Source organism: Botryllus schlosseri, chromosome 8 (assembly GCF_051294905.1).
Source record: "Botryllus schlosseri isolate E-star chromosome 8, Bs_hap1, whole genome shotgun sequence".
Classification (NCBI taxonomy): Eukaryota; Metazoa; Chordata; class Ascidiacea; order Stolidobranchia; family Styelidae; genus Botryllus; species Botryllus schlosseri.
The window spans coordinates 9,042,005-9,066,097 of NC_137243.1; the positions used below are offsets into that span (position 1 = coordinate 9,042,005).

Below are 24,093 nucleotides of genomic sequence, written 5' to 3' on the forward strand. Positions count from 1 at the left end.
ATCAACCGCGGTATTCAGAGGATATAATAATTGCATAAAATCAATACATTCCGTCGCTTTGCCAACAATTTCGACGAGGACTTACCATGGAATATAAGCTTACGCCTTAACGGTCTTAGCCAGACCGGACAATGTGTTCGGAGTCTAAGTATTGCTACATTGATATTGAGCAGAGTGTACAACGGGTTTCTATACTCGCTACCGATACCACAAACAACAACAAGTTATGCAGCAGTAGCAAGCACCTTAATCGCATGGATTTGGTTTTAATGATGCAGTAAAGATATGAAGTCAAGATTGACCCCGTACGCCCGTTCGATTTTTTACATCAGAAGACGATATCAATGTCATTGATTGGTTGAATAAGCATCATTCGCTGACTACGTATATATCGCTCGTGATGTTGTGTGATTGCGGGTCAAGCTCACAGCAGAGAGTCACTAAGTATTCACAAACGGAAAGCTGGTTGTTCCGAGAAAATTTTTGCAACAAAGCAAGTAAAACTTTTAAGGTTGTCGAGGTGCATGGTGCATGCTCATTTAGCGTTGATTTTTTATGCTGCCAGCACCATGCATGGAGTGGCCCGCAGTTGAAATGCAATAAATTTGAGCCAAAGATCTTATACTGGAGTGAAAATTACAATTTACTAAAAGGTTCACAGTCCAGAACCTACCAAGGTTCTGTTGTGAACGCGAACCTCTAAATTTCCGAGGTTCACACACAGAACGCGAACGTGAACCTCACGTTCACACCATCCCTAATAGTAACTGTATTCGCAATTTTGAGACGATGGTACCGGAATGGTGGCGCCAAGACACGACAAAACCTATAAAGTTTCAGCCAACACGATATGCGCGATTTCAGAAAATCGATGGTGATTCATGATCATCACGATAATCATCATGTTAAGTCGCCGGAATGGATAGTCCTTGCGATATTTGTCCCCTGATATTCATGCTAAGTCGCCGGAATGGCCAGTCCTTGCCATATTTGTCCCCTGATATTCATGTTAAGTCTCCGAAATGGCTAGTGCGTGCGATCTGTGTCCCGTGGTAGGAATGCGACCAGCAGAAGAGAATATTACGCCTTCAAGAAATGCGAATTGAGAATAGCGCGGGTATTACCACAATTTTTTTTTCTTGTTAAGAATGTCTGGAAATTCATCCTGCACATCTCGAGGATTGATAGTACGAAAGTGATTGTAATATTATTACCCATATGACTTCACTTTAGATCACCTGCTAAATGATCCGTATTCGTCGCCTTCTTATGACAAATCCAGTCCGTCACTCACTTGTACGAATATATCTACGTTCGATGTTTGTAATATTTTCTCCATAGAGAAGGGGGTCAGTAACTTCTTTTAATGCCAGACAGGTCACAAGACATAACTGTAGTTAGGATCAAAATTACGTGGTACGCAATGAGGTAACTTACCAACATTGCGCAAGCACACATACAACGAATGAGTCAGCGTTTGTTGCAGCAGATATTGATTTGTTGATATCGCTGCAGGCGCATATAATTATTCGCTTCACTGTACGCTCATTTAGTATAGCAACCATTCAAGTTCTCAAACGTTGCATTGAGTTTACAGTGGCGTCGACATTCAGAGTTGCGTAGATACTGATTTGATATTGAATCTCCGAGGATAGTGTACATTGCAAGTGCCGGTATGAAGGTAATTGTGGCCGGGTTGCCGAAAACAGGTACCAAGTCGATGAACGCCGCATTATCGCAACTTGGTTTCGTCGTATACGATTTCTTAGAGCACACCGTGCTAACGCAAGATGAGTATGTAGACATATTGCACAAAGGATGGTCAACCGAAGATTTCCGTCGCATGTATCAAGATGTCGACGCAGTAGTCGATGTACCCGCTTGCTTTTTCTGGGACGAGATACATAAAGCCTTTCCTGATGCAAAGGTGAGCGATATATCGCTGGTGGTTGATCAAAGTGAAAACCGATTTTGACCAGCTTAACGGACATTGCGCTCCAAATATGATGCGGTCTCAAATCGTTGAGTATAAGTGTTAAAAAAAGGGCATCAACCGTTTCCCCCGGAAAGCCACCGTATTCAAACTGTACTCTCGAAATGATAAAATACACGGCTGTTTTACTTCGGTACATGATATATATGTCTGTGTTAACACCTGTCCGAGTCGGGATTTCAGTACCATCCTCGACAGAAGAATGATTTGAATAGATTCAAAATGAACACGTCAGCACAAGCGTAAACAAACCCGGTCAGTTGCGCATATTCGTAGTCGATTTGGCAAATATAAATTTTGTTTACCAGATCATTCTGACTCTGCGAGAAAACGAAGATATTTGGTGGAACAGCATGCAGAAACAGTTGGAAGTGAACGATCGTTTTATTTCTAAGCTTGCAGGGGTGTTCAGTCCAACATATAGAAGAGCCAAGACCATACTGAATTTTACTGGTAACACCACATGTTCATATCAAACGCGTATAGCCGCACTTTGACAAAAGATAGAGCGATCGGCTGTGCCTGCAATAAGCATGACTAAAATTGCCAAAATTCATGCAATAGATCAAGCACGATATCGCATCTAACGAACGTGAACACGGACATGTGACGTCACAATGCTATTTCAAACAAATAGTTTTTGGCCTTCCAGCTTATGGTCTATTATGCCCATGTTTTTTTTTATTATTGTTGCTTTGGTCTGGCGATCGACAGTATCTGGCACAATGGTGACATAGGGGGCATGCTTCTGATAACAGATATAAAGTACTGGAACTTCTTTTATTCCATAAAGCATTGACAGTATGAAACATAGCAAGGCTGGTTTGCGAACTTCAACTTTTGAATGATCACACGAATGCGAATCGAAAGTTCGCACCGTCTCTAGTACCTATATATTATACAAGCATATTAGTATTGAGAGTAATTTTGCAGGTGTTCTCCTGTTCGGGTGTCCTTTCACACAACCTTTCTTGAAGAACGCGGAGTGCAATGCAGAATTGGCTAAAAAGGGATATCGGTCGCACAACGCCTACGTTATGTCGGTGAGTATAAGATCAAGTGAGATTTTTTGCCATGCGGTGAGTGTTCTTAGTAATAGAGCCCTTCCCGGATGCTGTTCAGAGACTCCAATCCTCCTTGCAGAACTAGGTCATTGAGTTCACGTCGCAATCAAGTACAATGGTATTGGCGCTATCAGGAGTTCAAGATTGTACTCGATACGTACGAATGTTTTTTATTCTTAACAAATGGAGATCGCCTTCTGCACATGACCATGAATTCCATGGGCAATGCTTTTGATAGAAATGCTACTTCCACATTGCCCAGCTCTATTATCCGGCCCTGGTTTCGTCTTTGGAAAATTGGATTTAAAAGTAGCCTACAGCCACCCGTTATTACAGCAATCCATATTGAATATTACAAGCTCATAGAAGCAATTTCATTTTTCTTCAGACGGCGCCTAAAGATCAGCTCCTAATCTGTAAGTGCTCCGAAGGATGGAAACCCCTTTGTGAATTTTTGGAACTGCCCACTCCTGATTGTCCATTTCCTCACAAAAATATTCACGCTAGCTTACCACAAGAGCTTGAAGATCATCCGATAGCCATGCAGATTATGAATGAAACGCTCCATTCACTCATTAAAGTGGCAGTCGTGACGGGAGTCCTCACCTACTGTTCAATAAAATATGGACCAATTACCACGATTCAAGCTATGTATGGCCAAACAAAAGGATTACTGCAAACACTTATGATACCATTTTCTTCCGTGGTATAAGCAGACTAGTTTCTTTTCTGTATGATGTTAATTGTTTTCATCTTAGTACATAGCAGGGGTTGGCAAACCCGTGGCTCGCGAGCCATATGCGCCTCTTTTATGTCTCTGCTACGGCTCTCCGTAGCTTTGAAGCAAAATAAATGTTGATGGAATAAATAATTTTCATGAAATATTTTTCTCTTCATTGATTTCCCATGGACCTTTATGGGTTATGGAATAAAGTTGACAAACTAGCATATTATTGTGGCACTTGCACAATCCGTTTACGATATTGCATATTCAAAGTGATTGCGACGCGATTTGAGATCAATAAGTATTCAAGCGTATACTATGAGTTTACTTGTGCGCAAGGTTTTTCAAGTATGTGCATGATGAATCGTGCCAGACTCTCCGCTGAAAATACTTTACGCGCGCGTTTTTCCAAAACGCCTATAACAATATACTCATGGAGCTCATTTGAATAAGTTTCTCATCTTTAAATTATAACAGCTCACTTATGACCGATGGTTTGCATTGCTTTCAAAAGACGAGGTAATGATGAAGTGTGTGGCAAATCGAGTAATTAAAAGTAACATAAACATAATAAACATTTGCGTTATTGCGGGTCAGGACGAAACAGCTTGCTGGCTAAAATTTACCGACCCCTGTTCAAGACGAATAACATAGTCAGCACGTCCTAACGCTTTTGGCATGGGCAGTTTTCAGTAAAACCTGTGGCAATTCGGAAACTGCAAGAACAAATAATCGTTACGGTTTATTGGCGACTCTGGGGTAATGTACATTGCATATAGGGTTGCATTAAAACAAAAATCAATTTAAAACAAACACGTTCAAAACAAGGCCCTTGTTTAAAACATGTTTTTCATTTTTTATTTTTTAAGCCATGACATCACGAAAATTCAATTCTGACGTCATAATGGATTGACATTGAAAAGTGAAAATATATAGTAAATATATAGCTCCTTTGTCGAAACATCTGTACTATAACTGTTGAACCGACTATTTTGAGGGTTCCAACCATCCCATATTGATATACGTCGGCTAAATTGGGTGATAATAGTCTGTAGGCTCATACAACATGTTTTTGGAACGTATTTACACAAGTATGGCATAATTTTACAACTTAAAAAAAACTATTGTTTTAAAGGCCTTTGTTTAAAACACTGTTTAAAACATGCGCTGCGTTTGAAAATTAATTTTAAAAGGTCAAAGATGTTTTAACTGCTCTGGATCAATTTTTTGCGCTGAACTCAAAAATGCAACCAGTTTTTTTTCAATCAGGTCAATATTTTTCTTCGTAACATATTCAATTATTCTAGCTTTTGGTCATTATTGTACACAAAGAAACTAATGTCTGTGGTAGCTTCATTGGTCATGCATGTTGTCGATTTTTTCAAGATGGTATCTTCATTTGAATTCAAGGTTTTTGCAATGATAGCCGCTTTGAATAGTACTGAAATATTATAACGCAGTGGAAATGAAGCACTTACAACTAACCAAGAAATCATAATTTTGTTCAATGGCGCTAGAAGTTAATGTCTTACACTATAGATACGTAAACAACATTAGATACAAATGATTTATGCTGACAATAAATGTCGCCTAAAGATCCACTTCCATGTTTGGAGTTATGATCGGATCTCTCTTTAAGCACCAACACCAACAGCAATCTGCAAACATGTTTATGTTTACATCCGTGTATCCTTGATACATTTCTTCCATCTGGCGAAGGTCTTGGTTGAATCTCTCTCCTTGTTTGTTGCTGTAATCACCACTGTTCACTGGTAAGTAATCGTAATGAGAACTCGGAAAGTGCATTTTCACAGACATCAGGGCTCCAAGGGCTTGAAAGCTTTCACGCAGCTCTTTAACCTGTGCTTCGTGATCAGGGTTTCTATGCTTTCCAGGAAAGTTTAAATTACTACTCGAAAAGCTGTCCATGGTCTTTTTTCTACTGCACCCATGTGTGCAGTGAAACCTTCGTCTTTGATCAGTTCACAGATCTGTGGCCTATCAAAGACTCCTTTGATCGTAGCTTCACTTCAGAGATACGGGGTAATTTAATTTGAACTTGAAGGCTGGGCCATCTTTAACAAATACCCTGGTATATCTTTTTGTGAGACCAAGTTTAATGTCGAGAGGTGGCAAAATATTTTGTGGATCAACTATAAGAAAGCATACTTGACATTTTCAAAACCAGGTCTAAAACTTGTTCTGTGTGGCCAGCTAATTTGTGTGCAGTAGGCTAGTGATCATCAGCCCTCGAGTTCCACAGAAATGGATGTTTAGTGTAACCGGCCTGTGGCCCTGTGAAGAAGTATCGAAATCATTTTCAAGTAACCCAATATTTTTCATTTGTGTTCGCTGTACTGAAGAGGTTTCAAAAGGAATTTCATGTTTTCATAGCATTCAGCGAGCTTCCCTGAATGTCCAATTGTCCAACAGCAACAGAACCATTATGTCATTATGTATAGTACTGCCTTCAAACTCTTTATAGGCGAGTGCAAAAAAAAATCACCGTTCTGTCGATCAGTGGACTATGCCCAAAACTGATATTAAACCTGAAACATCTTTACAGTATACTATAGGGAATGGTCTTCGTCATAATTGAAATATTTTCTAAACTTTTCATCGAAACTTCATTGCTTAATTCTTTTTATGACGTCACAACTCTTAATCGCATAACGCTGAAATCTGCAGTTTTCGGAAATTCTAATGCAATTTGCCAAAAAACTTGACCGGATTGAAGAAAACGGATAACAGTTTTGGATTCAGCATCAAAAAGTAACCTACACCAAGAACCGTCAATAGTTTAGTATTGCGAGCCAGTTACAAAGCAGCTTGCTGGCCCAAGGTTACTGACCCCTGCACCAGACAAATAACGGCTGGGAGCGTAGAAATCAATAAGGCGGAAATTCGGAATTTCTGTTTTAACAGTTTAATTATAATATACCTGGACACACGCGCGGCGCGGCCGAATAGCCGCGGCAGTAGGCCTACTTGACTACTTCGGTTGTATATAGATCAGTGGTTCCTAACCATGGGTAGGCCTTCACGGACCCCTTGGGGGTACGCGAGAAGGCATTTGGGGTCCGTGATTGCCTTAATGAATTTTGGGGGGAATGAAAAGCGATCTTATTACTTTCATTACTCTCTTTAAAAGCGCACGTGTCAAGCTCACACATGCGAGTATAAACACTACCGGTATGCGATAAAATGATACTTCTTGCGTACAGCCTTGTTGTTGTTTGTGGTAATCATGGTGTTTGTCGACTACAATGGTAATTATTTACACCAGGCCGATTTTGATTCCGTAGCATACAGTGCGTACATTGTACAACTGTACAATGTACTGTACATTGACCCTACAGTCTACAGTAGGGGAGATGTGGTACCGACGGATCACTGGGACCGAAAATACTTTGAAAATTATCCATGATAATTCCATGATTACACTTCGTGAACTTGTCTACAATTGCATGCTGTCAAAATCTTTCCTCACATACAAAAAAATTCGACGTGCGTGAGCTATGGGGTCTCTCACAGATGTTTTTTGTTTTGGGGGTGTAAACTAAATTTAGATCGACATATACATTTTTCTTTGTAACCTTCAACACGAACAAACCAGCGATCATTTTTATTGTGAAGTGTAGGGCTCGTATCAGGCTATATAATGGCACCTATTATTTTTTTCAGTACCTTCCTTGAGCGGAATTTTTTTCGATTCATGTATAAAATTCGTAGGGTGGGGACCGATGATACAATAGCCAAATCAAGCAAAATAATCAAGCGTACTAATCATGAAACAAATGAAACATGCCTACGTACAGAAATTCTTTATCTAATAATTGCATATGATGCTTCATCGCTATAACGAGGTATTTGGAAGTCACACTGTCGATTTTCGGGCAATATGTATGTACCCTCAAATTTATAAGTTCGAGCCAAAATCGAAACGTGATTTTATGATACCATTTGAGTTAATATTTATTCCATTTGGTGACGGTTGCGACCAAACATTCTTCTTTGGCTTGCTGTAGCTTCGATTATAATACTGAGCAAGAAAAGATGTCACATTTGAGTTTTTAGGGTATATGTGTCATAGGTCCCCGGGTCGTGTGCCATTGGACCCACCGGGTGGGGACCGATGATACGTTCGAGCAACAAATTTTGAACGTCCATAAATATTTTTTGAAAAGACGGATATTCATGTATATGTGCGCGATAGGTAGAGCTTGTATCAAAGTGCTGAGCCAGCAAAAGATCTGCTGTTTTCGGCTGAACATTTTGGGGCCAGCAATCATTTTCCAATTTTTGATCCATCGGTACCACATCTCCCCTACTACATCTACCACAGCACATGTTGATTACAGACAAATCAGGATTGCCTCGTCTATTACGTAATAGAAATCATGCGGGTTAGTTCAGAAAAGGCAGCAATGGCCTTTTATTTAAGTCCTAACAGTGCGAGGCGCAACTCATGCTAAAAATCTATGGCCCTCTTTTCCTGCTGTGCAGATGTTTCTTTATTTTAGTAATGTGTCAATTGTTCATTCATTTTTATACCAATGGTGTATACAACTTTTGTTCGTTCGGTCAATTTGACACAGTACAGCACAGGGGTTCCGAAACTAGGGGTCGCCACCCCGATGGGTTCGTTTGCCTATCTTCTTGGGCCGCGGAGACGAAAATTAAATACCAACGACTATTAGAAGATTTTCAATTAGGTGGATGCTTTCGGCGGATCATTTCTGAATAGTTTAGTTCATAATTCAAAATAGACGAGTCGAAGCGTGATTTTAAAGCGCCACCTACTATAACGTAAGGTTGGTGTCTGCTGGCCCTTATTTTGAAGATTAAAGTGTCGGGAGCGTAGAAACCAGCAGGACGGTAATTTCTCCTTCCGCTACGTGTTAACAAATACATACAAAAGACACATGCGCATGGCGCGGCCGAATAAGTTCGTTATCTGTATTTCGTGTGATGCAGAATTTCACGTAACAATGCAATACTCGACTACCTCGATTGGATATAGATAGAAATAGTTCCAAGAGACCATAATACGTTGCTATAGTCTTGATTTAGTTTCTTAATCGATGGACGGAGGTGGACGATTTCATAATTGCATAATTTCTATTACTGCACACATAGTCGCCAGCTTTCCCTATGTATGCCGTGAATTGGTTTGGGCGAAAGAGCCGAACAGATTTTAGTATCAGCACGCCAAATTTAGAGCCGGAGTCGTGGAACATTTTCAAATCGAAATTTGACGTCGCGACCATAAAAATTTGGGAACCCCTACAGTACAGAATAGCTAAGTATCATCATTATCAGTTTATCACAATAGTCGATAGTATGCTAATTGAGATTCAGGCAAAATTTAGGCCGAGGTCCGCAGAATTAATAATTTGTCTAATGGGGACAACAAAAAGGTCAGGAACCACTGATATAGATAGAAATCTTTTCAAAATACCTATATACGTTGCTATAGTCTTGATTGACGGAGGTTGACGAGTTCATATAGTTGCATAATTGCGATTACTACAGCACTATACTAAGTCAACATATATGTTAGGATTCGGCATGATCGATTTGTTGATATTGCGACAGACGCCTCGTGTTATTCGCTTCTCTATATTCGGGCTTTAGTACCGCCACTGCTTGCAGTTCTCAAACATTGTACAGTATCATCGTACTACCGAGTAACGGAGATACGGATATTACATTGGATTTGTGAGGATCGCGCGGAGTGCCGATATGAAGGTGATCGTCGCCGGCCTGCCTAAAACAGGGACCAAGTCGATGAACGCCGCGTTATCTCAGCTTGGTTTCGTCGTAGACGATGTCTTGGAGCACATCGTGCTAAAGCAAGATGATTACGTAGACATATTGCACAAAGGATGGTCAACCGAAGATTTTCGCCGCATGTATCAAGATGTCGACGCAGTAGTCGATGTACCCGCTTGCTTTTTCTGGGACGAGATACATAAGGCCTTTCCTGATACAAAGGCGAGCGCTATCTCCATCACGGGTGGCTAAGGAAGGGGACAATCGCATTTGATCAGTCACATACGAGATAGGGCATAAGGTTTGATTCTAAAATTTATACTGGAAATTTGGTTGTGGTGACTAAAAAGGTCATCTTTCCGACTTGACTCCCGAATTACCCACTTTTTAACGATGACGATACTGCTGTGGTGTTGATTAAAAAAGTCCTTTTTTCAGTCCTACCCCCGAATAACCCTCCCGAACGTAGACATTACAGATTTCGCGTAATTCTTGGCGTCTTCGGGTTCAGCCTGTCCATTACCCTGTCTGTCAAGGCTATAAAGGAGGACGGATTTCCAAAAAGGAGGACATTTAGGCGTCCTTGGAGGACGTTTTCGATTTCCCGAAAAAGGAGGACAAATCCTCCCAAAAGAGGACATATGATAGCCCTATTCAAAATGGAATCCTGTTCCGATCCGACTCTTGGCGTATAAGAAAAAAGTAGAAATCCTGGCCCGGAATGAATGAATCCTGGCCAGAATTTCATGCCAATAATCCCCCAGGATCTGGGTAAATCCTGCTCACTACTCCCAAAGGAAAAGTACGAATCCAGATCTGCCAGCAAAAGTCTGAACCCGTCTCCGACCCGGCTCTGGCAAAAAATTAAAAAAATATCCTGCAGCTATCCAGTCCATCCATGCTACCCATTCCCCGATATAATAGTTATGATGAGGAAATATAACATAATCGGTACCGGAACGGTACTCTCGCAACACATCTCGTAGTTATGGTTCATGGGAGCATGCACTAACATACGAACATATGAGGCGATATCACAATGCCAATTCAAATACAGATCACTTTTTGCCTTTCTGTGTGTATCTGTGTGTACCTGTCCGTAACAGATATTGGCGGACAAGTAGTCATTAATCAGAGTGCCATTGGTGTCACTCGGAAGATATCATGCATGACGATGTGACTTGAGCAATGAAATGTCCTATCATGATCATTCGCGACGTGGTCCCATTCTAATATAGTTAGTTTTCGGACCACAAAGACCCATTATTCGCACCCAGTATTGTGAGAATATTTTGAGAATCTGCTGAGCCCAGAAACAAATTTGAAGTACGCAATCGAACATTATTTATGACTTCATATCATCAGGAATGACAAACTATGTGCGGGAATATAAGCTCATGACCTTGCTCTAGTCTAGCCCGTTTCAACCGTAGCGTTTTGTCAGAGGCGAATCAACCGATATATTAGGATATTTCAAGCAAGGTTCCTTTGAATCAGTAACATTTTAGGCTATGTTTGTCTTTGTCTTGTGCTGGATGATCATCCTTCCTGTTGTCATCGTGATGCAGAGAGTAATATAGGAAGCTGTAATTCAATAGATTTTGATGTTAGGATAGGGTTACCATATTTTGGGAATCTGAAAAGAAGACACTTCTTGAAAATTTTCAGATCGGGAAAAAGTGGTAAATTGTTCCCGATTTTGTGGTTGGTTGACTAAAAAAGGTCATTTTTCTGGCTCAAGTCCCGAAAAGCACGCTGGACCGTCACTTGAACGCTCATTCCCTATATCTCAGTCCAATTTCCACGTATACATTTGACAAAAATTTCAAAAAAATAGGACAAATTATCAAAAAAGAGAACATCATTTAGGCGTCCTCCGAGGACACTTTCACAAAAGTCAAAAGAGAGGACAAATCCCCTCAAAAGTGGACGTATGGCCACCCTGTGTTAGGATTACTGTAAAATTATGCTATTCCACAAAACATGTGTGTTGAACCTTCCAAGGTTCATTTGCCAACACGACTTTTGAAATATCGAGGTTTGCCTTCCGAACACAAACGAACAGAACCTTCCCACCATCCTATTATATATATGTCTGTGAAAACGCCCGCCGGGTCGGGATTTCATAACCAACCCCGACAGAAAAGATATTAATCATATTGATTGACTTCAGAACCTGCACAAGCTCAAACAACCGCTTGAAATTTTCTCAACGAAATTCGTTATATCTATGTTGTTTTCTAGATCATTCTTACTCTGCGAGAAAATGAGGATATTTGGTGGAACAGTATGTTGACTCAGTTGGAAACGAACGGTGGCTTTTTCGCGAAACTTTCAGCGCTGTTAAGTCCAACATGCAGAAGAGCCCATAGGAAAATACTGGATTTGACAGGTAACACCATCGTACTCATTTCGAACGCTTAACCGTCCTTTCCACAAATGCTGACCAGCGGATGTATAACAGGTCGATCGGTTGTGCTTCCATAGCATGCCTAATATGACTTGACCAAATTTTAGATCACGCATGATATATTCCCATATATCGATGCTGCGAGCCCGTGTGAACACCAAAGTTTATCCTTTATAGAAGGGCCATTAACCTGGACATGTTTCTGGGTGCTTATTACTTAATCTGGTGTACCACGGCTATGATCCACTGCATTAGTGTGCTTTTCAACCTTGTTGGCAACCACCCGCGCCTTCTTTTTTGCTAACATTTGATCCGCACAAACCAGCCAAAAATTAGTCCACAAAAAGAAATGCTCAATAACACATTTTTGATGAATCGGTTGCTGCTGAATATTTCTGGCAGTTTCAGACCAGTTAGCTCCAAAGCTTGCTCCACAGCTCCCCACATAGTGATGCGTCCGGCTTTTTGGTCCGTTTCAATCCCCGGCCGGGTCAGACCAAAGAATCAAAAACTGGTATTCGCGGCTATCCAGCTATAGGCGCTCAGCATCCACGGATACAGCATGGAGGAGAAAGGCGGTGGTGCAGAGTAGATGACCTTGCTTAAAGGTCGTATCGCATCTCCATCGTCAAAGCATCTCGATAATGCAGTTGAAAGTATATGTGATCTCTCGTTCTCATCAAGAAGGACAACTCCTTTACCTCGCTAGATGTCTACTAGTGCACTAACACCATTTTTGGCCAAATATGTTGTTGGGTTTTGCACAAGACCACCTCTTTTATATTTATATTGGTAAGTATTTATTAGAACTATCCATAACTTCTATCTAAAATTCAGCGTCGCTCCGCGATTAAAATGCTTCCTGACAGAAATCTTTTATAAGAGTATACTCAAAGGTCCTGGAAGCTCCTGCAAACCGAAAGAGGTTCAAAACCACAGCTTTTTTTTAATGCTTTGGCCGGATGACTTGGTAAATAAGCTTAAAAATTATCATGTGCATGGAGTCGGCACATGATGTGATCTCGCCCTTTCTTGTTGTATGGAACCTGCTAAGTTTCGCTTTCGTACTCGACCCTCTTAATTATCAGGATCTGTATACCGAACACACGGAAGCGAACGGAGAGTCCATGCCAACTCCATAGTAATTATTATGATAACCAGATAATTATATAATTATACGAGTATAATAATACTAAGATTAATTTTTAGGTATTATGGTGCTCGGTTGTCCTTTCGTACAGCCGTTCTTCAAGAACCCAGAGAGGAATGCACAATTGGCTAAAAAGGGATATCGGTCTCACAACGCATACGTTATGTCGGTGAGTAAAATAGAGTGAGATCTTTTACCAGGAGGCTATTTTTCTTAGTAATAGAGCCCTTCACGGATGCTGTTCAGAGACTCCAATCCTCCTTCTTGAGGTGTATTGCAAAGGTGCCGTAATCATGACATCCCATTCACGACTTATAACCTCTTGGCCCAGTTCGAGCTATTAACCCCGGTGGCTGAATTCGTGCTATCATGTCGTAGAATCCTTTAAGTTTTGATTCGTATATAGCCGAGGTTGAATTACATTGCAAGGGTACTTATACCAGGAGGTAATCTCAGACCGTGGTGCACCAGACCCTTAAGGGAGATAAGCGCCGCTACAACTTTTAACCATATTAATAATAATAATAATAATAAGCACAAGAAGTTAACTTCACAGCCCCATGTAGACGAGCTTTCATGGACCTGGCTATCCAGCTCTGGCCTGAAACCGGCAAGCGAAGGATTCATTTTCGCAGCACAAGACCAATCGCTTCCTACAAAATACTATCGCAAAAGAATTCTGAAGCAAAACACGGACGGCAAATGCAGAATGTGCCACAACCAAAATGAAACTGTAGCACATCTCATGTCCGGCTGTGGTGCACTTGCAGCTACCGAATGCACATGGAGACACAATAGGATTGGTCACTACATTCATCTTGAATTATGCAAACATTTTACCATCACCACTTCGACAAAAAATTGGTATGATTACAGCCCAGCACCAGTGACAGAAAACGAACAAGTAAAAATTCTGTGGGATGTACCAGTTATAACTGACCGCGAAATCAGGAGCAACCGCCCGGATATAATCGTCAAACTAAAAAAGAAAAGAGAATGCTTATTCATTGAACTGGCTGTCCCAGCTGATCACAACCTACTGCAAAAAGAATCAGAAAAATACTCCAAATACGCAGACCTCAAAATGGAATGTGAGAAAATGTGGCGATGCAAAATAAACATTGTACCGATAGTCATCGGTGCTACAGGGGTCGTGAGCAAAAAACTCATGAGGCATATCCAACAAATTCCGGGTAACGTTCGATTCGACATGATCCAGAAAATCACATTATTGGGCACTGTGCACATTCTTCGGAAGGCCTTGAATGCACCACTGGACTAAAATTACACTTGTGAATCACAGCATAATTTCTGTAATTTCGATTCTTCATCTTCAATCATCTCTACCTCTGCTCTGTAACCCTTGCCAATTCTTCATCTGCTGCAATTCTGTAATCTGACTTCTCCGTGTATTGCATAGGAATAACAATTTGAATGTATTACTGAAATTTTTAAAATTTACTCCAATCTCGCCATTTTCCTTTGGGGGCAGGTTGCTCCCCGGATTATGTGTGTATCTACCAGTTTTACTGTGAATAAAGAATATAATAATAAGAGTGGGATCTTTTAACAGGAGTTTTGTTAGTAGATAAACCTTTAGAAGCCTCCAAACCCCGTATGCAGAACTAGGTCACTGAGCGTACGAAACAATCAAGCAAAAGAATATTGACATAAAAAGATAGGAGTTCCAGATTGCAATCTATACAATTATTTATTTATTTACTAATTTATTTATTCTTAACAAATGTAGATCGTTTTCTGCACATGACCTGGATGATTTCAGTGCGCCTCATTTCGAACATATTTCATTGTATCGTGAAATGATTTGCGAAATCAGAAAGCGAATTACAACGCATATCATGCTACAAACAGACGCTATATACTGACCCAAGCTCGCGAATAACTTTTTGCGGTTCACGCGACCGTACCGTACGACAGGGGCTTTTAAACTATGCGGTCCACGGTTACCGTCCGTGAACTAGTTTGAAGAGGTCCATGAAGGGTCAATACGTCATCAACAAACTACAAGTCCAGATTTTCTTCAAGATTACCTTATCTTGTCATTAGTCGGCATCATTTTAGGTATGGAATATAACATAATAGAGTCAAGGTTGATATGATTTTAGGAATGGTGTGAATGTGTTAATTGGTGCAATCATATGATATATTAATTCTAAAAAATCAATATCTTCCGTCGCTTTACCTACAATTTCGACAATAGGACTTGCAAAGGAAGATATGCTTACGCCTTAACGGCTCAGGCCATACCGGACAATGCAGCCGACCTCTGAGTATTGCGACGTTGATATTGCGCAGAGTGTAAAACGGGTTTCCATACTTGCTACCTATATTACCCCATTAACATGTTAAACAGCAATAGCCAACATCCCAATCACACCGATTTTGTTTTAATGATACAATAAACATATCAAGTCAAGACTGATCCGTACACCTGCTCGATTTTTTTACATCAGACAACGATATCAATTCCATTGATTGGCTGCAAAAGCATCATTCGCTGAGTACATGTAGTGTATTTCTCCGTTGATGTCGTGTCATTGCGGGTCAAGCTCACAGAAAAGAGTCATTACATATTTACAAACGGAACGCTGGATATTTCGAGCAATCTTTTGTAACAGAGCAAGTAAAATTATTGAGATTGTCAAGGTACATGCTCATGCTCATTTAGCGTTAATTGTTGATTGTTGATTTTTTATGCTGCCAGCGCCATGCATAGTATAGCCCGCTGTTGAAATGCAATAAATTTGAATCAAAATGTTATAATGAAGTGAAATTTGTAATATATGAAAAAGATTCACATTGCAGAACCTTCCAAGGTTCGTTTGTGGACGTGAACCTCTAAATTTCGGAGGTTCACACACAGAACGCGAACGTGAACCCCACGTTCACACCATCCCTAAATTGATTATCATTGATTACCTTCCGGTTATTGTCTTATGGAATTATACGGGTACGCGCAAGCGCAACCATGCACTGACAAAATTTGAAAGGGCTCGCGATATAAAAAGGTTTAAGAACCTCTGCCACACGAGATAACTATTGTAATCAAGCGATAGTGAATTTTGACAAAACTATTAACACGTTGATGCTCGTTAATTGTATACTGAGATTTCATTATCCCACTGCCGTCTTAATTCAAATCCACGCAAATACATTAGATGGCAAAATATTTAGGCAATTGATTCGTTTACTTGCGAAGAATGTAGATTGAGGGGGCATTGTAATCCGAGGACTATATATTTATTTTTGGCAGAAGCCGGTTTGCATAGTTTCGGTGGTAAGGCCAGAGTCGGCTCAGAGTACTATGAGGTAACATTTGATCAGACCCGGGGTGAATAGTGGCAGGATTTTTTTTTGTTTTTGACCTGAGTCAAAATCATGCCTTTTCTGATACGGCCGAAGTCGGATCGAAGCCGGAAACAGGATTGGGGTCGAACGAGGAAATTTGTCGATCCGCCCCTGGGCGCGTTACATATTCATTTCCGCTTATATATTTTTCCTACAGACCGCTCCCAAAGACCTGCTCCTAGTCTACAAGTGCTCCGAAGGGTAGAAACCTCTTTGCGAATTTCTGGGACTGCCTATTCCCGAATGTTCATTTCCGCACAAAAATGTTCGATCTAGCTTAGCGTACGATCTTCGTGATCATCCAATAGCCATTCAGTTATGGAATGAAACTGTCTATTCACTAATTAAAGTGACGCTGGTGACGGGGGTAATCACGTACTACTCGATAAAATATGGACCGATTAACTCCGCACAGGCTGTGTGTGATCAAGCAAAGGGATTACTAAAAAGACTTATCCTACCATTTACTAATACATAGGCTAAGCTTATGTGATATTGCATATTATAATCTTAGCATATTGCGTCACGTGTAATTCAATTCAATAGTAAAAGGAATACGTGACTTATAGGTAATGTTGTGCAGAGCAAGTATCGGAAATTCTGAATACGGAATAAAAACTGTTAAATATGTGAGTCTTCGCGTAGTTTTGATATTTCCGTGCTGGAATTTCTTCTGTGAGTTTAATCCGAGTACATTCTAGCAACATTCCGATTGATTCTTGTCACATTCTGGCAGAATTGGGATGTACTTGGAGAATCTAAATTAAAAGAACAGTCAGGATTATGTATTGAAGTAGTACGGTTGGTGCAATTGTTTAGATGCCAATCATAACCAATGTTCCCTCTAAACTGCGACAAAGTCGCCACACAAGTTGCCGCGCACAAAAAAGGCCGAAGTGATGACCCTTATATATAGATTAGAATCTACTTTCATGGTGAACACAAATCTCCGAATTATCAAGGCTCGGATACCAAATGACAACGCGAACAGAGTTTTCACACCGGTCCCGCCATGAAGTATCTAACCACTATTGAAGCTCGCCTTCAAAACGCGCTCGCGAAACTTACCTCCAATTTGTTGAAAATGGTAACTCGTAAACGTCAGCAGATTGCGACTTACGCTCGAAACTAGATTCTGATCCTAATTTATCTGTGGTTTTCTTTTGCCATTTATTCATTCCCCGCTCTTCCAAGGTACCTGGAAGATATCCCGGTTTTGATACATAATATCGATTTATATTGCGACGATATAAATCGTTAACCACATGAAAAGATCGCTTTTATTTTCATTTATTTTCATCATTATTGCAGTCCATCGGTATGTCTCATATCAGGCGCAAAGCCTGGCGATGTACATGTAGTGTATATATATATGTACTGTTGAGAGTTGACCAAAAATCTGCACATTGGATAGTGTATTGTATGCCGAACAACGATTCTTTTGCTCAATTTCGTACAGTACCTGGTAATGTATTATCAAAGAACGCAGCGCACACTCCGCCAACGAATATCGACGTTTCCAGCAACACAATAACAATTTGATTCAGTTCCGTTACTCCGGTATCAATCAGGTTTTCGTTGTCGCTTACCCATACCGGCACCATTAGACCCATGAACACCGAAAACCCGACCACAAACAAATTTCTAAACAGGAATGCCAGGATTGTAAATATAAAACTGCAAGTTTGAAATATAATGAATCCAAAGAACCATCTGGCGTTTCATATTGGGCTCAGCAAGGGCGACTGCTGACAGACCTTCACATAGAACAGACCTGGTCATTGTGCGACCCGCGGGACATATGCTTCCCGCGACGCGACTCTGAGTGGCCCACGAAATGTTCCTTGGAATTTAGACTGTATAATCAATTTATTAATGTAAATGCGAGGTCAAAACTATATGCTGTATAAACTTAACGGGAAATGCGTTTAATCTAAAGGCTGGTTTATTCATGCACAGTCTTTAGGTAACCTACGTACGCTGCATGGGAAATTCAGGTTGAAAATAAAGCCGATATAGCAAAGTATGACGTAGCAATTAAAGTTACAAATCACGGTTTCCATATCCAAGTACTAATTTAGTTTACTACCAGGTCCGTGCTTTAAACTGTTACGCCATAAGTCTATAATTCGTAAAATAATGCAATCAGTGCGGAACCGGTCATCCTCACTCACATCCGATGTCATGTCGGAGTCAGAGTTTCCCAAATTATTCTCCATTTTTTTGCAGACCTTGGTGTCGGAGTCGTGAAAAAATACTGACTAGAGTCGGCTTGCAGTTTGCGAAAATGCTCCTGACTGCGACTCCAACTGCTTTAATATGAAAATTAGTGCCTTTAATGGTCTCTTGAAATTACTAATAACAAGATATAAAATAGAATTTGTATGTGCCAACAATCACTGTCATTAGTAACGATATTGATATAATTGGACATTGACACCGCGCGAAGAAAATTTCAAGATCAATTAAATCTCCTAAAGATTAATTTATCTCTCGAAAATTCGCGCTTAGATTAATTGAAATCTCTCAAAAATTGGGAGTCAATTCGGAAATTCAATTTTCATGTCGACAGCCGCCAACACATGCTAATTGAAATATTGAATTACGTATCCACGGCCGCACAAACTTCCTTCTACAGCCGCAGGTTGCCCACCCCTGACGTAGAAAGCAGAAGCTATTTGACTACTACCTAAATTTCATTTGAGACCATGCACCGTTTATTAGTGATGAGATAGTGTGTGCTTGTCATCAGTATAGTGTATACTTAAAAAAATGTGTAGGCCCACATCTCTGTATATTCGGGGCTGACTCATACACAAGAACTACACTTTTATTGTTTTTGTCCACATAATTATACAGGATGGGATATATATCATGTTTGTATGATTCATACATATTACAGTATCCGTGGCTTGTCTATGAACATTATAAAAACTTATAACATATGAAAAAAGGAAGGATATTCCGAAATGAATACTTCCATGTTAATTGCATAGTGATATTTCGAGCTGTGACTATAATGAAACAATTGGATATGTCATCGTGATTATGTTTGCATATATTTAATGTTTATATGAAAGCCGTTTAACCGTACATGTAGCATATAATTCGAACTAAATATGTAGTCCTGTTAGAGTAGGAGTTTGTGCCGGAGTTCTGTGAGGAAAATAGCGATAGTCGGTGCGTTTAAAGACTCGGGAGTCGGAATCGGAGTCGGAGTTGGAGTCGGTATATTGAAAAAATCTGCAGTCGGAGTAGGAGTTGATGACAAAATTTATCGATTTCACAGTCCTGCATGTCAAGCGATGAAATGAGGCTGAAGGCCGGCATTTCAACAAGATTTGGAGCAATAAATATTTGTTTACTGAAGTCAGCCGTGCACTGGTCTTCTTATTTTATGATAAGGACCTTTATTTTATAATAAGGACCGAGCAAGTCTCCGTATTGAAGGATTATAATTTGAGTCGGCATTATGGAAAAAATCATACAGTGAAATACACGGTGATGCGGAAAGGCTACCGGTAGCAAGGCTAATTACCTAGCCACACAGAGCTAGTGTCGCAGCCTAGTATTAACATATCTACTTAACAGTGTGTATTAACAATGTAATACACTGCTTTCAATTTGGAACTAAACCGCGCGCCTCAGAATTCAGTATAAACTTTTGTCTCGGCACGCCAACGTATTTTCTGCTTCACATTTGGGCCACCGGGAAAAATAATTGCCCACGTCTGACCTGGAAGATGTTATTAAGTCTGATAAAATTACTGCGATTTTACACAATGATTATTGTTATTGATTATTATTATGATTGATTGTTATATAGCTTTGATACCGTTAACTATACATGTCGCCTTGCAGCATGCATGGTAAATACACAATAGAAAAATTATAATCTCCCGATATTTCGCTCATATGTTATCAGATACGCTCAATGGCATGGATTTCTCTTAGTCTCTTAGTTACATATTCCCATGCTGCTGACTTGATGCAGCAAGCAATTGGAGATTGAAATTCAAATAAAAGAAAAATCACCAAGGACATGGATTTAAAGGTGATTAGTGCTTAAAAAGCCCGACTAACTATAGTTTCCTTTGCCAAACCAAGCCTCCAATGTATACTCAAGTAATTCTCTAATCGAGTACGAATGCAAACCGTTCCTTCACACCATCCTTACGTATCACCTTGGCGAATTCAGATCGACGTGCTGCAGATTCGAAAATCCGACGGATGCCACCATGCCGAACAAAACGCAAAACATGCCCCCGATTACAGGGTCGGGAATCAGAACCAGAATGGCCCCAAACTTTGATAACATACCAGCGACAATGAGAAATGCACCAGCCATTTGTAATACCTGTTAGACAAAATAATCGCAGTTGAATTCAATAAATGCGGTGTCGCGGTGTGCGTAATCAATAGTGTAGAGGTGTGCGGAATGATGGCGCCTTTATATACGGTGACTTTCAAAACCGCATACATCTCTAAATCGCAATTGCGAAGCGACAATCGTTTCAAAATTGTGTCTCCTTGCAAAAATCTATATGTTGCCATAGCTGAATTCGGCGAAAAGAAACCATAGTATAATATAAGTAATATTATTTTCTTACCCTCCTGCTTGCGACTCTCGTAATTGCTATAGCGCCGATGTTTTCACTATATGACGTCACTCCTGCACCCGAGCCTATTAGTCCCGCCAGTACAGAGCCGAATCCCTCAATCGCTATTCCTCTGTAATAGTAAGACGAATGTAGTACACCATTAGTAAAATACTTATAGATTTTCTGTACCTATTGATGGCATGTTTAGGAACCGGTGGAGCGCCACTAATCCTCGCGCATGCGTAATAATCTCCATTCGATTCCACGATACTTGACAAAACCCCGGCTATCATGCCTACCACGCCAGCCACGGAAATCACCGGCATGCCCCATTGTCCTGGATACGGTAAGCGAAACCTAGAATAAAATTTTATGACTAGCTGACGAGAGCGAGAGCCGAGACACTGAATCAGTTTGGGGGCAACCAAGAAGCTACAGCATATTGTCCAAACATCATTTGTTACATCACGCCATTGCTAAATATCCAGTGCTGTAATCTAGTGCCCTTCAACCATAGGGTTCACCAAATATGCATTGGGTACAAAAGGATATACAAGGGTGATTGTCATACTAAACATGTAGCTTTCTACAGATATTTACTCTGAGACAAAAATGATCCATTAAAATCTGACTTTCATGACAGGGCGATTCAGGGTGACTTGGATTTTTCGTGGTTAATTTGATAGTGTCCTTGCAATCTGAGCCCCACCGTACAAATGCGAACCGCAAAGTAAAATGATGCGCCCCATAAAAATACCAAGTTGGCCTCGTGTGTGTCTCACGAATGAAGGTTTTGCTGGTACGTTTGGCCGATTCCAATGTATTTTGAATATACCGACAATCCTGATGGCAGGTCAAGAAATAACGACATGCAGCAAATATATATATATAGGTCTAGCTCTGTCTGCGTTCAGACTTCAAGCACCATCACCGAGGTGATGGAAGTATCCATCAAAAAAGAGAGCATCAAAGATTTAAGTTATAAATTATATTTCCCTTGAAAGTGCTGCTTTTGAGAATGTCCTGATGCAAAGCGATTAATAAAAACCGGAAGATGCATCATCGATTAATCTGATCTAGCGGTTAATCTGATCACATGGGCTGAGAATAAATAAAAGTTGACAGTAATATGTCAAACCACCAACATTTTCGACGAAATTTATTCAAGAGGTTGAAAAATATTCGCTCACTGCGCGACTAGAAGCCTAATCCCGTTCACTCTTCCTGACATTTAAACTCGCGATTTTGGTGCATATATAGTAAGCCTGCGGGGATGCTCTGCTTCTCCAATTACAAGCATTTATATGCAAGGTATATATCACGATATAAGTGATGGCATAGAGAACACGACAGGGTCTCTCCGCGTTGCAAAGTTCCCGTTAACCAATTTCACATCAGTATTTGTCGTCCAGATGGGTCATGACGACTCTGCATGAAAGTGACCTCATGCTATATATGTAGTCGTAATGCTGCTAACTACGGAATCGGTGTATTATGTGGTCAGGGATGTACAACTTTTGATTAAAAGTTAAAAGGGTGTACCACGACGAAAATATTGAAGAGCACTGGTATGGATTACTATAGAGCATAGGTTCTTAAACTGCGGTCTACGGACCGTTGAGGGATAAGGGAAAGGGAAATAAGTCACCAAGAAACTATACAAAGCCTAATTATATCATTCGAGAATGGCGTTGTGAGTGGGACTGTGACTATCCTGAGCTATCGTATTTTTGGTATAATAGCCTAAATAGAGTTGAACTTGATGTGATGACCTCCTATAGTCATCGGCTTCTGACATTTTCGGGTGCACGCGCAATCATCCACAACATTAGAAAGGGTCTGCGACCGAAAAAGTTCAATAATCCCTATTATAGAGCTGTTTAGCATCAACCTAATTTATGCCCAACATGCTTGGCGACGGCATTCCTCATTGTGACTCCATGCGATATCCTTTGATGTTCAAACTCTATATCCGAATATAGTCTACCTCAAGATTTATGATATTTCAAATCTCACCATGGGCTGCTGTACACAACATTGACGCGAATATCCGTTCTCGCTCTGTAACCAGGTTCATTCGGATCATCAGGCAGTACCTCTGCACTGGTAAGAATCCAGCAAAGCAACCATGCTATTGCTATGGTCATCAGAACCTTCGTATCCGAGAAAATAAAATAAAAAACTATTTATACGGATTACATATATGTAGCGATGGGTGCTTACCGGATAGAGTTTGACGAAATTTGACTGCACGGTGTGCCAACCCTTCCGTTTCGAGTAGAAAGGAAGGGGCACTGTTACATTTTGGAGATATTGCGAGAATATAATGAGAGATGAGACAGTGCTAAATGCATGACAGAAATTTAATCTACCTATTATATAAATGCCCTAAACTGTCTCATACATTTAACTTACAAGAATGCCACTCCCCAGTGTGGTGATGCATTGTTGGCGGCGACCTCAAATAATGATAAACCCAGCAAAGAAATTGAGGCAGTGACCGTCAGGGGCCCTATAAACCGAGTAAGGACCCCAACGGCCCCGGTCAAGCCTAGAAGGAATTCAACCAGAGCCGCAATAGCCATGGAACCTTGTATCTATAAAAATATGGAAGTCACAGCTATCTCCGACTTTCTGCACCATCATCAGCTAACTGGTCAGTGGTTCCCAACCGACTCATCGCCCCCTTATCAATAAACTCGACGCAAATTTTCGCCCCCCCCCCCCCCCCATAATATTTACGGGTTCGAAAAAGAAGACAGTATGAACGGGAAATTTATTCAACTAACTCTGATCGCTGCTGAATTGATTGGAAAGGGTGTTTTTCCGGAAAACCAGTTTCCTCGTCAACTTTCCGCTGAGTTGACTTCGTTCCGTTGACTTTCGCGTCATATGCAGAATGAGCCGTCTTCACGTGTATTTTTTGGCCGTGTTTATTCGAAATATATCATTGGACGTTCTAACATTGTTGCCGCCTATCGCCTCCTTTGCTATTTACGCCCCTTGC

The 24,093-nt window shown here is 40.5% G+C and overlaps 3 protein-coding genes across 4 annotated transcripts; 2 read left to right on the plus strand and 1 right to left on the minus strand.

The window, feature by feature from the left end:
* Positions 1-1,574: 1,574 nt before the first annotated feature.
* On the plus strand, positions 1,575-17,118 carry LOC145445349 (uncharacterized). Of its 2 annotated transcripts, none has more exons than XM_080323545.1 (4): positions 1,575-1,927; positions 11,801-11,948; positions 13,176-13,285; positions 16,643-17,118. In XM_080323545.1, exons 1-4 carry the CDS (start codon positions 1,676-1,678, stop codon positions 16,688-16,690), a joined length of 558 nt encoding a protein of 185 aa, XP_080179671.1. In that variant the 5' UTR covers positions 1,575-1,675; the 3' UTR covers positions 16,691-17,118. The 2 variants fall into 2 exon arrangements, with proteins under 2 accessions (XP_080179671.1, XP_080179670.1); XM_080323544.1 differs by lacking the exons at positions 11,801-11,948; positions 13,176-13,285; positions 16,643-17,118 and adding exons at positions 2,302-2,446; positions 2,927-3,036; positions 3,446-4,005.
* On the plus strand, positions 9,371-11,789 carry LOC145445350 (uncharacterized). The gene has a single exon (XM_080323546.1). It carries the CDS (start codon positions 9,527-9,529, stop codon positions 9,806-9,808), a length of 282 nt encoding a protein of 93 aa, XP_080179672.1. The 5' UTR covers positions 9,371-9,526; the 3' UTR covers positions 9,809-11,789.
* Positions 17,108-23,774, minus strand: LOC145445347 (solute carrier family 23 member 2-like). The gene is made up of 9 exons (XM_080323542.1): positions 23,502-23,774; positions 23,310-23,430; positions 23,103-23,239; positions 21,276-21,443; positions 21,096-21,216; positions 20,670-20,842; positions 17,948-18,129; positions 17,554-17,683; positions 17,108-17,243 (listed from the first exon to the last, which is right to left on the minus strand). The coding sequence occupies exons 1-9, from the start codon at positions 23,669-23,671 to the stop codon at positions 17,183-17,185; spliced, it is 1,263 nt and encodes a 420-aa protein (XP_080179668.1). The 5' UTR covers positions 23,672-23,774; the 3' UTR covers positions 17,108-17,182.
* Between the last annotated feature and the right edge of the window lie 319 nt (positions 23,775-24,093).

Excerpts from the sequence above, each read along its gene's own strand:
- LOC145445349 (XM_080323544.1), top strand. The coding sequence starts at position 1,676 with ATGAAGGTAATTGTGGCCGGGTTGCCGAAAACAGGTACCAAGTCGATG. Across the intron at positions 1,928-2,301 it reads AAGCCTTTCCTGATGCAAAG|ATCATTCTGACTCTGCGAGA; the intron begins GTGAGCGATATA and ends TTTGTTTACCAG. Across the intron at positions 2,447-2,926 it reads GACCATACTGAATTTTACTG|GTGTTCTCCTGTTCGGGTGT; the intron begins GTAACACCACAT and ends GTAATTTTGCAG.
- LOC145445350 (XM_080323546.1), top strand. The coding sequence starts at position 9,527 with ATGAAGGTGATCGTCGCCGGCCTGCCTAAAACAGGGACCAAGTCGATG.
- LOC145445347 (XM_080323542.1), bottom strand. The coding sequence starts at position 23,671 with ATGGCTATTGCGGCTCTGGTTGAATTCCTTCTAGGCTTGACCGGGGCC. Across the intron at positions 21,444-23,102 it reads GTTGTGTACAGCAGCCCATG|GTTTCGCTTACCGTATCCAG; the intron begins GTGAGATTTGAA and ends ATTTTATTCTAG. Across the intron at positions 18,130-20,669 it reads GTCGATCTGAATTCGCCAAG|AAATTTGTTTGTGGTCGGGT; the intron begins GTGATACGTAAG and ends ATTCCTGTTTAG.